The 21332-nt window shown below is 41.3% G+C and overlaps 1 protein-coding gene across 2 annotated transcripts in view; it reads left to right on the top strand.

Moving 5' to 3' along the window:
* ARMH3 (armadillo like helical domain containing 3) overlaps positions 1-19548 on the top strand; it is a 209218-nt gene extending 189670 nt beyond the window's left edge. For both annotated transcript variants that reach the window (XM_060241823.1, XM_060241822.1), the window contains exons 25-26: positions 14438-14554; positions 17425-19548. In XM_060241823.1, the coding sequence (XP_060097806.1) occupies positions 14438-14554; positions 17425-17517 (210 nt within the window). In that variant the 3' untranslated portion in view covers positions 17518-19548. The remainder of the gene's footprint in view (positions 1-14437; positions 14555-17424) is intronic.
* Positions 19549-21332: the final 1784 nt, after the last annotated feature.

The raw sequence follows: 21332 nt of genomic DNA, 5'->3' as shown, positions 1-21332 counted from the left end.
AACAGCAGCCAGAGAATACAGTCAGTTCTCATATGCATCTGTTTCCTAGAGCCAGTTTAGTGTAGTGGTTAAGTACACGGACTCTAATCTGGGGAGAACCGGGTTTGATTCCCCACTCCTCCACATACACCTGCTGAGTGACCTTGGGACAGTCACAGTTCTTGAAAGAGCTGCTTTCTCAAGAGCATTCTGGAAAGAGCTCTCTCAACCCCACCTACCTCACAGGGCGTCTATTGTGGGGAGTGGAAAGGAAAAGGAGATGCTGTGAGACTCTGATTGAAGGACAGGATATAAATCCAATCTCCTCCTCTTCCTTCTCCTCATTTACTTGTATCAGAATTTCAATGCTGTAACAAGTTATGTCAAACTTAAGTTTGTGAGGTGTATGCATCTTTTTCTCCTTCAATATTATTAATTTACTTAAAATATATATATCCCATCTTCTCAACTGTGTTGTTACTGAAATTGCTTATTGCCTCTGTGTTGGCAAGAGGTTATTTATGGCACAGTCTTGGTTTCACTGAGATGACATGATATGCAAGTCATGGGGGAAAGCAACAGCAATAACAACAGAACCATAAAAAGAAAAATAATAATGTAAGGAAAAGTTATATTGGCCTAATGTAAATTGTTTTTAAAGCTGCAAAATCAGTTTGACACATTCATCCCTGCTGTGAACCTTCTGTTTTTCTTGCAAATGATTTCTGAAAGCCATCTAATCAGTCTGAAATTTAGGAAAGATAGAACCCTTGCTGTTCATAGTGCTCTATAATAGGAAATTGGTCAGACAAACTAAGCGAAACTAACTAAACTGATCTTGCCAGTAAAGGGGCAGTGTATGCACTGTAACTAACTGCTTAATAAATTAATGCCTGACTCATTCATGAAGGGTTGCTTTACTGACTGTTTATGGCAAAAAAAAGGGAAAATGGGGTTTTAAATTATGCCCATCAACTTCAATTCCTTTGGGTGGCTTCTAAGAGGACTTCTCACAGCCAAGTTGAATTTATGCAGTGGAAATTGAATGAACCTCAGAGTCACAGAATGAATAATTTCCTAGAGTGTGGTGAGGTGAGCTTTTTGTCCTATCCTCTTTACCTTTCCAGCAATGTTTAAATGGCCCCGTTTTTGCACTACCAGGTCAGATACACCTTTCATTTTAATGATCAGCTCTGAGCGCCTGACCACTTTCCTGAGCCTTATTTAAAACCCATCTGAGCTAACACTTTTCAAGCCTTGCTGGAATTCTTTGTTTTTTAAATACCACATGAGAATGTTTAGGGAAAGGGGAATGTTGCACTTTTTCAAGTTTACATGGAAGATGAATACAACACAGAATTTCCAAGTACTTCCTAAGTATCCTTAACTAGGAAGAAAATATACAGGGGATAAACTTTCCCAACTTGTGAGCACACATATAAAGCCCATAATGCCAGTTTTTTCTTTGATATTTCTAAATGGCAGTTTTATAAATTCATATAAATTTGTTGCCCCATTCCAGAAAGAGTCTGGGTGGGCAGCAATAAAACATATGACAGTCATTGAACTCAGACCAAAATATATACAGTAGCAAAATTAGGTCTAAAACCTAATCCCTTCTACTAAAAGCCACCCTAAATAAACGTTGCCATATATCCAGAAAGTTCATTGGTTCAGGCTTTGGTAAATCTTCAGGTAAAGAGGGTTTTGCGGTTGTGAGGCAGCCACAGACTGGAGACAATGCTTGTTTGGTGACTTCTGTTAAAAACATGTAGTCAGGGTGTAAATATTGTAATGTCAGTACATAATCCACATTTGGCAGCAGTCTGGAATATGGCACGGCTCCCTCACAGTCTGTTGAGGACAGATGTTTGGACAAAAAGGCAGGCAAGGAAGGAGGATTATTCTTTTTCACACAGAGAACCTCTGCAGAATGAGGAAAGGTAGTTCAAGGGTTTCCTGCATCCATGAGACCCAGTCTCATGACAGTGGCCACTTTGCAACTCAGAGCAGCTCTTGGGCACTGTCACGACTTGGGGGGCCTTACCAAGTGTTGCCATCACTCTGGGTTAAAGGTTCCCCTAGAGAAGGCCCAGAGTCCCCTCCCAAGCCCTTCAGGTCTCCTGTAGCTTAGGCCAAATAATAGGCATGAGGACCAGGCAGAGTGAACAACAACAAAAAGGTTTATTTTAGTACAATATAAATTAACAAGATGCATTAACCAGTAAAAGGGTGAAGGGAAAATAAACAAATGCCCTAACACATCTATCTCTACAGTCTCTACTCTAATACTACACTTACTCCCCCTTGGGTAAGGGCCTTTCCCTTGCTTCCAACTCTCCAGCCACAGCCTGCCTCTAGCTAAGCCTTCCAGGGAAAGAACACCCCCTTCCTGGGCTTGGCCTTTATATAATCTCTTCCCAGGCCCCACCCCTCTCTGGACCGGATTCCCTCTAACCTCTTGCTACCCAATCACAGGGACAGAAGGGATCCTGGGAGATGTAGGCTTTTCCCAGTAACTCCTAAGCAAGCTTCCCTGGGGCCTGCAGGCCTCGCTGGACCCAGGATCATGACAGGCACTCACAAACAGTTCTATAGAAAGATTCTCTGTAGATGTGGTAGATGTGGCTGGCAGTACTCATGCCTTACGTCCAGCCTTAACTGCATTTGTAGATCCACACTGATACAAACAGTCCTCCAAGCAGTTTGGCAGGAATTACCAAAAGTGCAGTTTAGGGGAGTTTCCATTCTTTGATGGTTCTAGAGTGCATCAGTTTTGGGGATAGCTCCTCCTGTTGGTCAATACGTCCTTGTCTAGAAAGACACCAGGGGCAGAGGTTTCTCCTTGAACATCTTGTATAAGTGCTTCAACAGTTTACTCACAATTCAAAACAAGCCTCATTTCCAGAGTTTTTGGCATCTGTGGGACAAATCCACCCCTTCCAGATGTGAGTTGATGCCCCATTCTGCCCTGGCTTGCTCTGTGGCCTCTTTTTGAGAGGGGAGGGTGTTCATAGCATCCAATTTCTCCATCAGCTTCTGCTGTGGGCTGCTAGGAGCAAGTGGTTGTGTCTCTTCCTCATCTGGCCTTCCACCTCTTTTGAACAAAGATTGAACTGCAGTTTGCACAGGCCATACAGGGCCCTCTGGCCTCCTGCAAGAATTACCTCCCTTGCAAGAAACTCGGCTCTTCTCCCAGCAACCCTTCCCCATGCTGTTTCCATTTGACTGCTACTTAGCTAACAATATGGAGCCACCTTAAATGCTTCCATCATCATCTCTGGGCTTTAGCAGCTGCCAATGGAAGTTAAGCACAATTGAAGTTACTCTCATTCAAAAAAAAATTAAACTATATAACAAAGATGCAGGATTGAGAAAGCAATTTCAACTATTCAGACATTCAAAAACAATCATTTTCTTTTTGAGGTTAAAAGTTCTGCTGGCAGTTCATAAACTGTATGACCCAAACAGAGGGGTATCTGAGCGTCCTTGGTCAAAAACAAGTATAACATAATTTGTGCAATATATGGAACTGTGTGCCAGCCACATAACTTCTAAGGACTGCATTCATCTGTTAGAGTCACAGTGACTCCACTCATCAGAGATGAAAGTTGCAATTATGGAACTAGAATGGCAAAGCTGTGATATCAAAGTCTCAAGTAGATAGCAGTCTTAAATCACTGTCACTGCTTAGTAGTTGGGAGAGCAAAAGCGGGACAGCATTCAGATCAGCAGATATATATCCTGTTCTGGACCAGTTTCTATTCTTTCAGGATTGTAAGGTACTATACTGCACAAAGGTATCTTCTTCAGAGAGATGAGTTTGGAGCAAAATAAAGAGTGAAGCTTAGTGACAAAGCTGAGATGGACAACTATACAGCAAAATGATACAATACCTCATTTAGACTAACCCAGCAATTAAATATTTCAAATTTTAGCCCTTTAAGACTGGAATCAGGGTGGGAAATGTTCCTGCCTCTACCAAAAAATTTAGCTTCTTGAAGACCACCCCCTACTGTGCTACCCTTTTACTAAATTTATTTTGATCCTTTAAAAATAGCAAAATACAAACAATTTTGCAAATGGAAGCCATAATAATTGCCATTTCTCCCTTTCTTGCAAGGCACTGAAAAAAGCTAAGAAAGGGACATAGTCACCGCCTAGGGAGTTAATGTTTGAAGTGGAAAAGAACCAACAGTTGGTTTGTTTTTGCTGTTCACAGCAAGGATGAATCTGGGGCTTTTGGGCAACATCCAGCTCCAGTAATTTGATCCCAAGTCCCTGAAGTGTTCCCTGCAGTTTCAATCAGGGAAGCAATTCACTGCTGCACCCATTATGATACCATTGCTATCACACAACATCTGCCAAACTCCACCCCAATGGATGCTGTAGTTTCAGGCAAAGCTGCTGAACAGCTTGCTCCCATGCATACAGAACTAGATAGATTCCTTCTTAATTAAATGGGGTTTATAAAACAGAAAGCCAGTATTAACCTTTGGCTCTAAACAGTACAGTCACAAGTGAGCATTTGGCTGTTAGAAGCTTGGGAGCTACAGACCCTACTGTCTGGCTGGCGATGTTTACCGTACTGATTCCCAGAACTTGGTGTTTAACTGCACTGGCAGGTTTGCCTGCCAGGACTGAAAAGCACATGGCACAGACTACTGGACTGGACCATTAATTTTTTATATCCCAATCGTGCTTACGATTCAACCAAGTGCTGAGCTCAATTGGCTTTTCTAAGAGAAGTTTTTTAAGCTACCAGTTGATCACCTCAGTACAACATAAGCAGTCTTTTCATTAATGTAGGCATTCAGAAAGGGGGGGGGCAAAAACATGGGTCTCTGGAGTCCTTCAGAAGCTCAGCATTAGATATGACTCTTCTTCACTTGTGGGGGGGGGGGATCTGGATTGGTAGACAGCACAAATTTGGCAAATACCTAAGGTCAAAATTTGAGTATGCTGTTCAAGGAATCTGTGATTAGTTGATACTGTCAATCATATCACTGGACATCTTCCAGATGTCTCTATTAGACTATACCATCTGAAACTTCTAGAGGTGGGAAACATGGACAGTTGGGGAGTGGGCTGCTTTCTAAGCTAGCTAGCTGGTTGCAGATTGAGGTAATTGCTTGCTTTAAATATGTTCTTTCCTACAAAAGATTTTAATATGGAATGCTGTATTCCAAGCTAAACTTCAGGCTGTTTCACACCATACACAACATCAACCCTGAGTTTGCCACCAACTCTGCTGTCATTACAGCATGACAAAAATCATCTGTACATGTTTACAACTTTCTGGGGTTTTTTTCAGTGTTCTGAGTTATATATTAATGACAGTGCATTTTCAAAAAGGTAGTGTATGAAAAAGCCCCATCACCTACCACTGTGATTTTGAAATGTGTGATTGCTGCTTCATGCTGAAAAGGTAGGAGGCATTCATCTTCTGTTCTCTAAGCTAATTTGTCGTTGGTGTGAGGGAGTAAAAACTACAGTGAAGGACAGAGAGACATGTGAGCCTGTGTGGCTATTCTGTCCTATTTCTTATATCTGTGGAAGCTGTTGTCTGTGCAAGGCTGATTCCTTTAGAATTCACAGATCCCTCTGAAGCAGCTGGCAACTTTATATCACCTTGACTGAATTCTGGGAAGCTAGAGAAAGGGATGAAATGTGTCTACTCCCTGACATTTTTATCTATCATCTGTACCCTTTAGTTGGACTGAAAATGGAAGGAAGGCCCAGGTTTGAATGCAGTTTTGTTTGAACAGTTGAAATTGGAGGGTTTATTTGAAATGTTTGACCTTGGTTAATGCAAATCATTGACTCTTGCTATTGAAGGATGTTTTTTTAAAAATGATGAACCCTTAATTCACATCCATTCAGTCTGGCTGGGGTAATTAATGTGTATAGTAAATTATAGGGAGCATGACCAAAAGGTGGAGAGAGCCAACTTGTCTTGGAAGAGAATGTGCTGCCAAGCTCCAGCACCACTAGTGAGTTATGTAACCTTTTAAAAATGTGTCTAATACTACATTTTAATCCTGCCATTCTTCCAAAAAAGCTCAGGGTGGTTTATGTGACTCTCTTTTCTATTTTATTCTTACAGCAACCCTATGAACTAAGATAGGCTGAAAGTAAGTGATTCACCCAAGTTCACTGTGCAAATTTCATAGTTGACAGGGGACTGCAACCTGGATCTCCCCAAGTCTCTGATAAATGTCTTGCAGAGTCCTTCCATTATAGGTAGGAGGCAGATCCCCAATACATGCCCTGCATGCTCTGCAGAAGCAAGGCATTCCAAGAGGTCTCCTTTTCATCCATTAGTTAACTGCTTGATCCATCACCTAAAGTGAAAGAACAACATACCAATTATGCCATGAAGGCTCTGAAAAGGCTCCAGTAACCTCAGCCAGACTAAGTTCAGTGTGAAAAGAGTGTTGTGTCTTTCACAAAACTGAAACGAATACCACTTTCTGCAGAACCCAACACAAATTTCCTCATCATTCTGCTGAATCTAGATCACTCCTGTGAAAGGAAATGGCACCTATAGGATATACGCAGAGCCATAAAAACTTGCATCAGCCATAGAATAGTCTTGTGGTCCTCAGATACCCTTTTTGTGACCTTCTGTTAATCTTCTGTGGGGAAGAAAGTCTTGAAAGCTGCAAGTGAATAAGAGTCAACATCTTCTGACCCTGCAACATCCAATATTTACTGGTTCCCTCTGAAGTTACTGCTTATGGCAATAGGGGTGCAGCAACCTCAGCAATTTCCCCCCACTATGCCTTTTCAGAGAAGATCTGTAGAGCCACTATCTGGGCCATCTGCTCCATATTTGTGAGGCACTACAAACTGGGCACCTGTGCCTTATCTGGGGGTAGTGTTTGGCAGATGGGCACTCCAGTAGACTTCTTCCAAATAAGCTCCTTAGGCATTTCTGACCTGGGTTGTTAAAGCTTTTAATCATCAAAGGGGCTCATGTCCGCTGAGGCTGTGTGACTGGATACAATATGCCTGCCCTGCTACTTCATTCCTCACTGATCTTGGGTTTGTGTAGGGAATGAAATCACTGATGTTTCAGATCTTGTCTCTGGTGCTTTTAATGTTGAATGCGAGGTCTGCGTTAATGTATTTGACTATTCATGATCTTATTTTGGATGAGGCTGTTAACTTGGCTTCTGTCAGTGAAGCCTGTTTGCCTTATGGCAGTCTGTAGATCAGATAACAAAAAATAAATGTATAGCATTCAGCATCCTGGGATCCTGAAAGAGCTTTCCTAGTTATAGGAATTTATCTCTAAGGCAATGCATGTGTCAAAACAAGGGAGAGAATTGCTTCACCACTTTTTGCCTGTTTGAACTCACTGTTCTTTGGTCAATTGAGCATAATATCTGATAATGTGAGGGAGGGACTCCGTAGTAGAGCAGCTACCTCACATGCAAAAGGTCCCAGGGTCAGTCCTAGGTATCTCTGCTTAAAAGGCTCAAGTGGTAGATAAGGTGAAAGACTGGGGCTCTAGAGAGCCATCGACAGAGTACCAAACTCAATAGATCAATGGTCTGATTCAGTGTGATGCTTCTTTATGTGAACTGTATCTAAAGAGTTTTGCCATCTTCATCTGAATCATGTGGCTTAGTTATGTGGAATGTCTTGAAGGTGCACAATTCCCTGTCCGTCCCCAGATTTTCCTAGTTCATTTACCTGTGCTCCTATGTACTAACTCTTTATTTGTCCCCTCTCTGGTCCTTGTCCAGTTATTTAGCACGCCTTGAAGTATTGCTGTAAGTTGACTTTGAAATTTATTCTAAGTGAGGAATTTGGGTTTGGGTTGGAAAGAGCTGCATAGCACTAATGAATCTCTGAGGTAGGCATTTCAAGTGGTCTAGTTGCATTCTGGAAAGAAATCCAGAAGTGGTTACAAAAAAAGTGCTGAGTGCTTTGTTTTTATTTAACATCTCATTATTTTTCCTACCTACTTTGTCTTTGCTGCTTCTGGGAATTAATTCTAGTGGAAATGTCAGCAGTGTCAGCAATTTCTAAGGATGCTGTCTGTAGAATGAAAACATTTTTATCATTTTCTGTATTAATTAGGACATTCTCTTGGAAAATTTGTCAATTAATCTCTTGCTTTATTGTGAAGATTCTGTAACCACTCCATGGCTAAGTGGTAACATCCTTCCTATTACAAGAAGGAATTCTATTAACAGCTAAATGCCTCAGGAGACATCTCTTTGAGTAACATATTGGCATGTTAAGTGTGAATCTGTGTGTATTTTTGTGGCAAACTTTGACTTAATTAGGTTTATTAGTGTGGAGAAACACGTAGGACATGTCCATTGCAACCACAGGCACATCCTCACTTCTTAGGCTGACCTTCTTTTGGATTTGATGAAGGTAAAAATTACAGGTATTTGTCCCCTGCTATAATCTTTGTCTTTTCAACAAGTAAACTTTTTTTCAAATAATTTCCCTTTGCATCAATAATTTCTTTGTTTTTCCTGTGGATATTTCACAGATACTTTCTTCAGTAGAACAGCTGAAGCAGAAGGATATTTTTTCTGCGGCTTGGCATTATTAACTTCTAATGCAGATCTATGCCAGCATAAAAGGATACAGCGGGAACTGATGTTTAAATTAGCATTGTTTTATTCATTTATTTTCCTCATTTATATCCCACTTTTCTCCCCAGTGGGGACTCAAGGTGGCTTACATCAATCTCCTCTCCCCTTTTATCCTCACAACAACCCTTTGAGGTAGGTTAGGCTGAGAGAGTATGACTTGACCCAAGATCACTCAGCAAACTTCCATGGCATGAGGGGGGATTTGAACCTGGGTCTTCCAGATAAGAGTCTAACACTCTTAACCATTGTATCACACTGACTCTTGTAGACTAGCTTGGTAGCCAAACTGCACTGTGGCACTCATGGTCAGAGGAGATGGTTTATTTTGTTCCTTTCAGAATTAATAAAAATAACTGCAGTATCAGTAGGCCTTTGAGGAGTTGAAGGAACATCCCATTCTGCCCCCCCACCCCATTACAAGGAGACCTTTCATGTTTAGGACCAATGCCTCAGAATGGGACCTGGGGACTGTCCTGCAACAAAAGGGGGGGGGGTTTGAAGAATTGCCTCCTATTGCCTGTCTTAACAGGAAGCTCTTGTCCCAGGAGCAGACCTTCTCTTTCATTATTATGTGATTGCTACTTAGCAGCATGCATTTGCTCCATAGCAACTGTAGCGTGGTGCTTGTGCAGACAGCTTACTCTATAGCAAATTGTCGCTTGCATCTGCTGTACATTGTCTCTACTTACTGAGGTACAGAAAAAGTGGCAATGCATAAAAGCCAGTGAGGTAATAGCAGTTTGTTCAGAGATAATGAATCTCGCAGCAGAAGAGTAGCAGTTTGCCTCACTAAGTCCCTTGAATCTTGCAGGCCTAATAAGTGAAGGGAAGCAATAGGATAGGAGCTGGCATTTTGAGGGAAATAGCTGCCAAGACAATCTAGAGCAAGCTGTATTTGAAGCAGGTTTATCAAAGAAGCCAGTTCTCCCTGCTGTGAGTGGCCTCAGTATAGCTCTTCAAGCTTCAGAAATTATAAGTTGCATCTGTTGCTTGTATGAAAGTGGCAGGTTCCAGCAAATGCCAGGCTTCTTGTGATAAGGATGGCACAAATGTTATAAATAATAGTCCTCAATGGAAAGTAAGCATTAGGGCACTTGGATGTGTGGAGCTGCTGCCTTCAAGGTTCTCAGCTTCATATCTTTGCAGTTGTTTTCCCAAATCAAATTGGCCTCTCTTCTGCTGCCTGCAAGCAGGCTTTAGCAATTTGGACAGTGAAATGAAAGGAGATCTGTTTACCGTTTAAATTAACAACCCAATCCAACGGAAACAGTTGAGCCTAGTCTTTTCCTGTTTTTGTGGAAGGGGCTGTAATGCTCAGACTCCTTCATTCAGTTTCTAGTGGATGGGAATGGTAGTCTGTTTGCTTCTGAGGAAAGGAAGAAATGAAGTTCCATTTGTAGCAGCAGGAGGCTGAACTGGGTTGTAGGCAGTACTCCAGCCAGAAGCTGTCTGCAGTGTGTTTTCAGGTATCTCCCCCGTGATGACAGGGACTATGGCTAAGTCTCCAGTAGTAGACAGCTGCCTGAGTGCAATTTTTTTAAACAAAGAATAATAATTCAGTGTAAAATTGGTATAACTAGTAAAAATAAAAATCTCCCAAGTCAGATATGTAGTCTGCCATTCTCACCATGACATGGGTTCGGCACTTCAAAAACAAAAACAGAAACATTTTATATGTTAAAATACAACCTTGAAATGCACTGTTAGGAGGCTGCCCTGTTCAGAGCCTCCTTTCCTTTCAGGCACATTTTGCCTCCTATCTGTGCTTAATTGTAGGTGACTTGGATCCCTGCAATTGGCAGGAGGACAGGATTTTGATTCATGGGGGCTGTGGTGTTAGCCTTCTATCTTACTGTCTGGAGTAGGGTGTATTATTCTATTGCTCTCTGTCCCTGATGACTGGTTCCATTCTGGAGTGAATTATTCCAACTCCTAGGCCTGTTCTCTGTGCCTGAGGTCATCACTTTGAAACATTTATCATTCACACTGCAGCTTTGGCACATATGCAAGGAAAGGACAGTTGAATTTGTAGATAGCTTTTATTGCTGGAGATTTTCTTTTCTTCACTGTCAGTAAACTTGAGAAACAGAACTAAGGAAGGAGTCTGCAGAGGAGGCAGCATTGCTCTGGCAGTGGCAGGATTGCTGACTAACAATTCAAGAAGTGACCTTGCAGCACATCAACATTTATTCATTCTCCTGCGCCTCCTTGTTTTCAGTTGTGTGGAGCATGGATTGAACCAGTGGAGAGCAATCTAATATATGCTAGGCAGCACATTCAGTAATCTCTACTTGACAAAACACCTCAAGACACTGGAAACCTGAGTGTGTCTGAAGTTGCCATTTCCTTGTTCCCTAGTCGACATAACAATGCTGGCCACTGACAACTGAAGTAGGCAGGACAAGAAGTGTGGAGCTATCCAAACTGTCCAGCTTCTCTGCTTTTCAGTACTTTTGTACTTCCTTGTGGAGCACTAGTTTGCCTTTTTTGGTACTCACTGTGTTCGTTTTGCTTTCCTTTTAACTGCATGCTGGAGTGCACTCTCTGGATCAATTATGGGAACAAAGAAGCTCACTGGACTTTGGAATTCTCTTTGGTGGTCAATTTTTGCACCTAGTTTATGTCTTTGGGAAAAGGAAGTAGGGGAGGGGATAGAGAAACCATACTAATTCCAAGCTGTGAAACTTAGAATCAGAATAGCAGTGCAAGATACCTTTCACAAATATATCAGTTCAGTTTGCTTTATTACGGTCCATGACCAAATACATAGCACAATGCAGGCCAACAACAACCACATAAAAATTGTAAAAATCAAGATGGACCTAAATAGATAAAACATAAGATATTTAAAAAATAAATGTGAAAATAAAATATAGGACATTAGTATGAATAATGAGATATGACAATTAATACAGTAGTGGTCAAACATCTTCTAGCTTAATAAATTTAGTACATATAATAAAAGGTTTTAAAATTATACAGCTCCAGAAAAAATATTAGCTAGAATACACTGATTAAAATTACAATCTGTTACCTCGACATTAACTTGTAAGAACCATAAATGCAATTTGATTACATGGGAACAAAATTTGGCAACTTTATGCATGGTCTCTGTATTTATATCAGTTTCAGTAGCATTTGTGATGGTATACAGAGTACTCAGGCATTTAAGAAAAGATAAAATACAAGCTTGGAAATATTCAAAAAACAGTCAGTTCAGGACCCCTTCTTTACATAATCTTCACGAATTCTCCTAGCTGCTGCCATAAATTTGGCACAATTAGTGAATTGGGGGTTAAAATCTGATAACAGCGTATTTCTGATTTTGAAATCAGAAAACCCGAGACATCCCTCCAACAAAGAATAAATGTACCCAGCTCATATGCCAGGGTATAGGCCACACCCAAACAAAACATGGTCAATCGTTTCAACTTTATCTGCACCACAAGGACAAACCCGCTCAGCCATAGACACCTTTCTAAAGCGGCCCTCAACGACTGCTGAAGGAAAGATATTACAACGGGCCATAGAAAAGGCCCTTCTGTGGGATGGTATTGTTAGAGTTGAGAGATAGGGGGCTGGAGCTAACACATATCTCCTTTGAGGGGGAGCTAGATAATCCGGGACCTTGGCAATATCATTCTGTCTCTCAATGTCTTGTAGTCCAGGGCCATTATCTGGAGAGATTCAGGTGAAAAGCCAAGTGTAGACAATTTCTGATGGATGGCTCTAACCCAAGAGGAACAATAACTATCCTTTAAAATCAACGATGTGATATTCGTGGGGCAATGGCTGAGATTAAGCCAAGTGGTGATTGAAAGTAGGCTCACCCTAGCCTCTATCCTTAGCAAGCCAGTTTCCAAGCATAGTACTGCATTGGAAACACAGGTTGGAAAGTGGAAAATGGCTCTCAAGAATTTGGACTGAATTTTCCCAAGGGGATCAAAACTTGATAAGGATGGACCCAACATAGTTCCATAAGTGAGTTGGGGTATTGCTTTGGCCAAGTAGAGTTTTAATGCAACTGGAATAAAATGCCCCCCTTTTGTGAGAAAAAACCTAATGGTGGCTTGAGTCGATTTGCGTCCAGAATTGGCAGCATATTCATGGTGAGCCTTCTTTGACCCTGAGGACTGAATCATGACCCCCAAATATTTGTATATTGTTACCTGTTGTAGACTATGGCCATTTATATTCCATCTCCTTAGCCTGGGTTTTGGGCCAAAAAGCATTACTTTTGTTTTCTGATAATTAATCTCTAAGAGGTTATGATCACAATAAAGACCAAATTGAGCTAATGCCCTTCTAAGGTCTACTGGTGTTCTAGACAGCAAGATTGTGTCATCTGCAAAGAGTAAGGCTACCAGTTGCCTATCTGCCAGCGAGGGGGGATGAGTATCAACTAGATGGAGGTTGCTGATCATATCATTAATAAAGATGACAAAAAGGGAAGGGGCCAGCACACAGCCTTGCTTGACTTGCTTATTGCACCTGACCCTAATAGACGTGTTGGTGTATAATGCCTGGATCAGGAATAAAAGTCACCTGTCAATTGAGGTGGCACTTAACTTCTCCCATAATTTCCCTCTGGGAATGGAGTCAAAAGCAGATTTTAAGTCAATAAAGGCTGCATAAAGAGAAAACGTTCTGCTGGTTACGTATTTTTCTATCAAATGTGATAGAATCAAATTATGTCCCAACATGGATCGTCCTTCCCTAAACCCAGCCTGCTCATCTACCAAATACCTTTCTTGAATCAGCCAGCACTGCAATTTCTCTAGAAGATGGCTAGCGTATAGTTTGCCCAGAATACTCAAGAGGCTGATTGGCCTATAATTGGCTGGATTATCCTTCTGCCCGGACTTAAAAAAAGGAATGATGATAGCCTCTCTCCAGGCCTCAGGTAAATCCCCTGTCAAATCTATATATGTAAACAATGGGGCCAAGAGAGAGGACCACCAGTCTATATTATCTTTCAATAGATCTGGGGGAATAAAATCAGGGCCTGGAGCTTTGCCTCTCTTGAGTTTACTGATCAAAGAAATAACTTCTCCAGCCGTCACTGGAGGCCAAGGTGGCAGGTCTGAAAGGGCCTCATGAATCTGGGGAACTGCAGAATGGTGGGGATCAGAGTACAGCACTTGAAAAAATGATTCCCAATTCTTGGGGGTGACAAATGAGTCAATGGGGGAGATGTCTCTGCAGGAGTGGCTCGAGATCAATTTCCAAAACCCTGTCAAGATCTTCTCCTTGGATGACTGTATAATGCTATATAGCACTTTCATGGCCTCACACTTCTTTGTGGCAATCAGTTGTTTGTATAACTTCTTAGAGCATGAAAGATGGTATTGTGCACACAGAGAATCAAGGCCCTCAGAGTTCTTATATGCATGATACGCTGATTTTAGATCTCTTCTTGCTTGCTTGAATTCTTTATCGAACCAGGGCTTGGAGATGTTTTTGAATCTACGATGTTGAACAGAAGCATCTTGAGCCAGTAATGGTTTTATGCGTTGGAGGAGATGGTCGAAGGGGATCAGAGGGTTCAAGTCATGGGGAGTATCCATAATTAATTTTCTATTGGAGCAAGCATCCTCCTTCTCCAGGGCTCCCCTCACTGTTTGTGCCAACTGATCGGACCACTTGGCATGGCATCTCATTTATATCCAACAATTAAGATTCTTTATTCCCAGAACATTTTCAAGAAAAACTGAGGTCATCATCATTAGCCTTGGAGGAGTGAGTACTGGGCTTCTCAGCACTGTAGTTCTATTGCTGCTTGATGAAGGCTTTGCAGTGGTTTGACTCTTCCTTCCCATTGTGTATTTGTGCTGCAGGTGTTGGAAGTGGTGCGCTCCAACTATGATACACTGACCCTCAAGTTGCAAGATGGGCTAGACCAATATGAACGCTATTCGGAGCAACATAAAGAAGCTGCCTTCTTCAAAGAACTTGTGAGTCTCAACTCCCTGCCAGGAGCTTAAAAGCCTTGTCTTAAAAACCTGAACTGCCTTTTTACCCACCAAAACATGTTTATTGGGATAAGGGCACAGAAGCGCATGCTTTAGTATGCCGTCCGTGAGGTCATTTTCACCTGGATGCTGAGCAGGCACAATTAAAAACAGGAAGTCTTACTTTATCCTGTCACAAGTTTCCTTGCATCCTTTTCAGGAGCTTGTTCCTGAAGATAACTGGAGCTTTTCCTTTTCCTTGCCCATCAGGCCTTTTGTAAGATCCAGGGGAATCTCATGCTGATTTCACCTGCTGCAGACGCCATTGATAAAACTGAAGTAAAGGGACTTTCACATGACAATGACTCAGGGATATGAAGTGCTCAGTCAGCACATGTCACTCCCATAAATCCTGTGTATCCCAAACTGATACTGCATGGCAAGTACTGAAAATAGGCTGCCTTGACTACCTAGCTCTGTTCTGCTTCAGAATCTGTCTCAAGAGGGAAAACAAGTCATAGGGAACAATCCTAAGCAAGTTACTTACGGTGTCATGCTATTCAGTGAGGTTTACTTTCAGGAGAGTACCCTTAGAATTGCAGACATAGAGGTCTGACATGAGCAGAGTATTCAAAGGGCCATGCTTGTTCTCACCTGTGCAGCCAGATGGAAAACAGACCTGCCCTTGAGCCTTGTCCATCTCTTTTTTTTTGTTCTCCAGCTATGGATGCTACTGCTGTCTCCCTCCTCACTTGTCTACTGTCACTGTCCTTATAGTTGCGTAATTGTTGTTCACTTGTTGAACAACTTCCCATTTCCCTTGATTAAAATGCAGATTTCCTTTTTCCAATTTGCTAGGATTATAGCTTTTCTGAAACCTGTCCTCTTAAGTACTAGCAGTTTAATAGACACTATTATGAAGTACAACACTGACAGTAATCCCCACCCCTTTCAGTTTTTCTACAGGAAATGCCCAAATGGGCCCTCTCCCAACACTAGAAAGCTTTATTCATTATTCTGCATCTAGTTATTAAACAAATGCAGTTGATTTAATCCCTGTATCTCTGGAGACTTTATGGTGGAGCATTCTCTAAGCCAATCTCTTACTGAAAGCTACAGACAATTTACAGTGAGCTCACTCAGCAGTGGGAGTGGGAGGAATCAACTTAAAGCAATGGGAGGAATCAACTTTATCTGTTCTCTTGGATTTTTTAAAAAACAAAACCACTTTCTTTTCAGTTCAGAATATCTCAGGGCACAATCTCATGTCATGCAGTCAGGTGAAAGTGGCATGTGAGAGTCTCATCTGTTGCTTGCAGGCTGCTTGGATACTTGTACAAAGTAAAAGTACTCTAAAGTGTAGAATTTACTTCCTCAGACCAAAGTGGTCTACTTCATGTCTTGTCTCATCTGGCCTTCAAGCCTAATCATGTCTTGTCTCAGTTGGAAAAGTTGGTTGGAGCCACTTGATGGCAAGCTAGGAACAGCAAACTATAGTGAGTCAAATAGGGTCTAAAGCTAGTGGAGGTTCAACAGCAGAGGCAAGGCAGAGGGTTAGCTGACCCCCACTGTTCCTAGTTGGATCAAGTTATTTGCCAGACCTCAGAAGTGATGCATGATCTGAAGACCCACAAGCCTACCTTCTTGAGGAGCAATTGATATTTTAAGGGGCATATAGAGCCCTGGAGCCTCACACTCCTTTATCATTATTTATTTTCTCAGAGGGCATATTGGCATCTCTGGCAAAGGAAATAGGAGAATGTAGGTCTAGGGACTTGAGCCAGCTGCTTAGGAGGTCTGCGCTTCTGATTCTTGAGCACCATCAGAGAGAGGAATGCCTCCCTTGCTATAGTCAGTTGTTTTCCCATTCTTATATAGTACTTTAGATCCTCCAAATTCCCATAAATTCTCTAAATCCCAGCTCTTTTAGGTCAATTCCCAGGGTTCAGGATATGACAGCACCCTTCTCCTATTGGCAGCTGGTTGAAGCTTAATTTCAGTGTAGCAGTAGACTCTTCCAGACGAGGAATATGATGCTGAATGCTGTAATGTGGAATAGATGGTTAATAAACTGCTAACAAAGTTACAAAGGTCTTATTGTCATGTGCCTGTCATCCCTTTGCTTGTGACTTGAATGAGCTTAGACATATGAGATGCATTTTGCCTTTGCTGCTGAATGTTGCTGATGCCGCTTAGGGCACCACCTGGGCACATTTAGGGACCTGTTCTTGCACAAATAGGCGCAAGAGGGGACATGCATTTGGAAGTAGAGGAATCTGGCTTCTGTTGTAGTTTATGCATTCAATATGCCTAGCACTCATCACAGAGAAGTAGCCATATTTAGATGCAAATAAAATAGGGGAAGTCCACCTTATCTACCTTTCACATATCTACCCCTGCCAGGTTTCCAGCCCTCAGCTGGTGTAGGTTTGAAAACTTGTAAATGTTCCTGTCTGTTCCATATAACCTGATGTGGCTTTAAATTGCTGTCCATGATTTGTAGGCCTCCCTCCCTTTTTGTTGCCTTTTACTACAGAAGCCATGGGTATGTACTTCTGCTAAAATCCAAGTATTGCAATCACTTTAAATAATGCAGAATTGGAACATTTTCATAATTTGTTGCAGAACCCATAAGGGGACATTTGGCTCAGAATACATAAACCCTGCTATCAAGGAAACAATGGTTCTTACTTGGTCAGCAACTCCTTCAACAACCTCTTTCCCACAGTTGCAACTTTTAGCATTGTCTCAGGGCTTTCTCCTGAGAGCCACCTTTCCTGTAGTAAAAGGGGGGCCTATTAAGAGTTTCCTTCAGTGCCTAATTGGGGTTGCAGTGTTGAAATTGCTTATATTGACTGTTTTCTCTTCCATAGGTTCGATCTATCAGCATCAATGTGCGGCGAAATCTGGCCTTCAACACCCTCAGCCAGGAGGCCCTGCTAAAAGAGTTTTCGACCATCTCCTGAAGCTGAATTATCTATCTATTTCCTGACCAGCCCTGGCGTTAGTGCGCCCCTTCCCCAGCATTGACTGTAGCTCCTGGTTGTGGAGTGGTCTAATCCTAGTGCGTGTGTATGTTTTCCAAGCAAGAGCAAGGGGAGATTTGGACTTGATCCATAAGACTGGACACAGACAACTAATGCTGTGGACTGCCCTTGGAGGGGTATGAGAGGGGGGAGTGAGGATCTATACTTACTGCTCTTTCTCATGTCTGCTGGTATTCAGGGCTAAGAGGCCCTCCCAGGTGATTAGAACAAAGCACTACTGAGCAAAGTTGTTCATCCTTCTGGTTCTCTAGAATCTGTCTGATCTTGTGCACAGGACTGAAGAAAGAAAGTGAAGTGTCAGGGAAACTAAGCCTTTGACAATAAAGCATAGGCTGGCTGACCTGCTGTCCTTGATACACATGCTGTGAAGCCCAAACACCAACTGAGGTGTTGAGTCTGCAGTCCTTGTACTTGTGTTATGTTAACCTAAAACTGGTATTGGAAATAACAGCTGAGAGTTCTCCCCTTCACTCTGAGTTCATGTCTGTTACTCTGAATGATGCTTGCCAGAGCTTCTTATAGGGAGATTTTGCAAGTATCAAGCCCTTAAAACATGGTCTCTGGAGTTCTGAAATAAGAGACCACCTCTATTAACTTATCCCTGGTGCCCAGTTCTTAAAGCTCAGAGGATAAGGATATTAGTATGTGTCAGTGATTTGGGAGGGGAGAGGAAATAAGAAATAATGTCCTATGCCTTTACTGCTCATGCAGTTGCTGTTTGTAGAGTGGGTCTTTTCCCCCTGTTCCCAAAAGACTGACTGGTCTACTGAATAGGCTTATTTGATTTCTCCTCAGTGGCCTACTACTCTTGGATCTCCATGGTGTTGATAAGAGCTCCCACCAAAGTATATTGAAGAATGCTGATACTATACCATGTGAAAGAGGCCAATATTTCCTAGGGCTGTTCTAGGTTAGAAAGAGTGGATTGTACCTATAGTTTCTGTGTAGAGAAAATGTCTGTTCCTTTTCTCAGATTGCCTGGATCTCAGGGCTGAGTACTTCCTACTTAAAAAGTGTCATCTTGATCATATGTCTACACTGCCTATACAAAATTCTGCATTGACCGAAGCTACTGATTAGCTCATCCTTCCCTTCCAAACTCTACTTTTCCTATTCTCTACTAAAGGCTTTTATTGGGTGGGTAGATATAAGAGAGTTTTGCTTTGAATCAGGGAGTTAATTTGTCAGGTTTACAACTCTTGCCACATGTAAGGGGAAAAGAGCTTGTGGGAGAATATTAGTGATATGCATATGTAATAACTAGGGGCATTCAGTTCCATATCAGTACCATATCAGTGCCCACCTATTAATGTGACTAAGGACACCTAAAATGGGTGACCAACCACAGCTTCAGATATTTGCCATTTCAGAATTCAGTTTTTCTAACTTAAAAGAACAATAAGGCAATTAATCTCTGTGCTCTATTAGGAAATCAAAGGCTGGCAGTGCATTTGGAGTGCTCCTTCCAAAATAAAGATATTGGTATCGGCAGGATAAGGCCCGTTCTAGCGAATGAAGGAAGGTGGCTCCTTTCCTGTGTATTTCCTTTCCCATTATAGAACCATTTTCACCAGATAAAACAGGATTGAATGGGTAAGGCTGGGGTCTTTCTTGATGGCTTAGGAGATTAATATGCAAATAGATCAACTTTATTTCATACATACTGTCACTGTGTGTGATTTATCTTTCTGTATTGGTAGGAAATAGTCCTCTCCAGGTCTTTCCCAGTTCACTAATGACTCTTGGACATGGCAGTAGTGAACTCTGAGGCCAGGCATTCAGTAGGGAGCGCTTTTCCAGGGGAGAGGCTATAAACTTCTGAAACAGCACCTGTAAGATATATGTAGAGTTCATTAAAGAGGAGGGGTGGGGTGTGCCTCTGATCACTCATTTTGTGCAGTGTATTTGTGTTCTTTTGGGGAGGGATAATAAACTATTATTAATACTGAATGTTTCCTTAGTGATAACACTGTGCTATACCCACTACAAAACTGATGTAGTCCCTGTCACAGAGGGCTTGCCATCTACATAAAACTTAGAGAAATTAAATGTCAAAGTGTTTTTTCTTTAAAATGTTATACCCACTTAGGGACTTCAAGTTGAAAACATGACACATCAAGCTGAAAACATGAAAAACCAATGTCATGATGGAAAGACATTTCTCCTTGTTTGCAGACAGAATGGTCACTCAGAGCAATGTGGGGAGAGGCTTCCCCTTAGACCTCAGACTGAGCCAGAGTCTGGAAAAGCCAGAAACTAGTATAAAACATTATACCCAGAAGAAATGAAGGGCAGGGAGAGCAGTAATGAGACATCCTGCCAAGTGCAAACTGACGAAACCTGAGATGTACTGGAGACATTGCACCCTAGGGCACGGTAAATTAAGAATTAGGCAACACCTTTTGGAAATGATGTATCTTCTAAGGAGAAGGCATCTTTGTGGTAATGCTTAGTCAAAGAGGGTATGGTTTCATTGCCATTGCCTCTGCTCTGCTAAAGTTTGCCTTGAAGACTACCCCACACTGGAGTCACTGAGACTGAAACTTCATGGTAAGAAATTATCGATCAAAAGCTTAAAATAAAATAAGTGTCCAATGGCACCTTAAAGACTAACAAAATTTACTCCAGCTTTCTAAGAAATTTTGATTTTATTAGATGACTAAAAAAGAAAAATTGAAACCATACGCTAACATCAAAGAAATACAACATGAAGGCAAAAAGAAAAAAAAGGAGGAGCATAAAAGGCTTTTGATTTTCTTTACAATAAATATACTTTTGATTACAATTTTTGCATATATATGAAACAAGATATCTCTCTCTCTCTCTTTCTCTTTGTTTCCCCAAACAAATTTCTTATTCATCAAGTCATCGTTATCCTTATCCTTTTCATGCAAAAAGCCAATCCCTAATAAGTAAAATAATTATCTTTTCCCTAACCAGTACTATAAATTTAGCCACAACTACAAATTCCAATATCTTTAACCATTCTTGACCATAGGTATTGTTGGACATTTCCGTTTCTATGCACATAACATTTTCACTGCCATAGCTGATTGTAAGAACAAAAGTCCATAATTTCTTTCCAACTGCTTCTCCATAAAACCTAACAAAAAGAACTCTGGTTTCAGCTGTATCTTAGTCTTTCGAATCTTCTGCAGATTTCATATTTCCCTCTTTCCTTTGTAAAAAATTGACCAAAAGTAATATAATCCTCTCTGTGAAGTCTTCAGTTTCTTGTTGTGTAACTCCCAGTCTCAGACAATACTCCTTTCTTCTCAAGTCCATAAAATTGGCCAAAAGTGATATAGTTCTTTTTCTGAAATCTCCATCTATATCTTCTTGGATACCTCTCAGTTTCAACATGTCTCTTCTTTGTCAATATCTTCTTTTATTTCCTATTGCAACCACTTTATCATTTCTTTGCTTAACTTCAAATTCTTTCTTATCCTTTATTTCTTTAGATTTCTCAGTTCTCTGATTCATTCTTTTCTCAAAGGCCTCTAACGTTTACTCTCTATCCCATATCCCATTTGTTTGAGTAATTTCTGCATCATATTCGATGCATCAAGTTGGTCTGATGAACCTTTCCTGTCAGGATTCATTCTGGTACTCATTATAGGACATTATAGAACAGGACCAGAAATGTAAAAGGATAGAAATAGAGACAGAACATTTTCAAATAAAATGTTTTAATTTTTATCTGTCAGTAGTTTGTGTCCTTTCACCACTGCAAC

This window comes from Heteronotia binoei, chromosome 6 (assembly GCF_032191835.1).
Source record: "Heteronotia binoei isolate CCM8104 ecotype False Entrance Well chromosome 6, APGP_CSIRO_Hbin_v1, whole genome shotgun sequence".
In the NCBI taxonomy this organism is placed as follows: Eukaryota; Metazoa; Chordata; class Lepidosauria; order Squamata; family Gekkonidae; genus Heteronotia; species Heteronotia binoei.
This window is presented reverse-complemented; position numbering and strand designations above follow the sequence as displayed.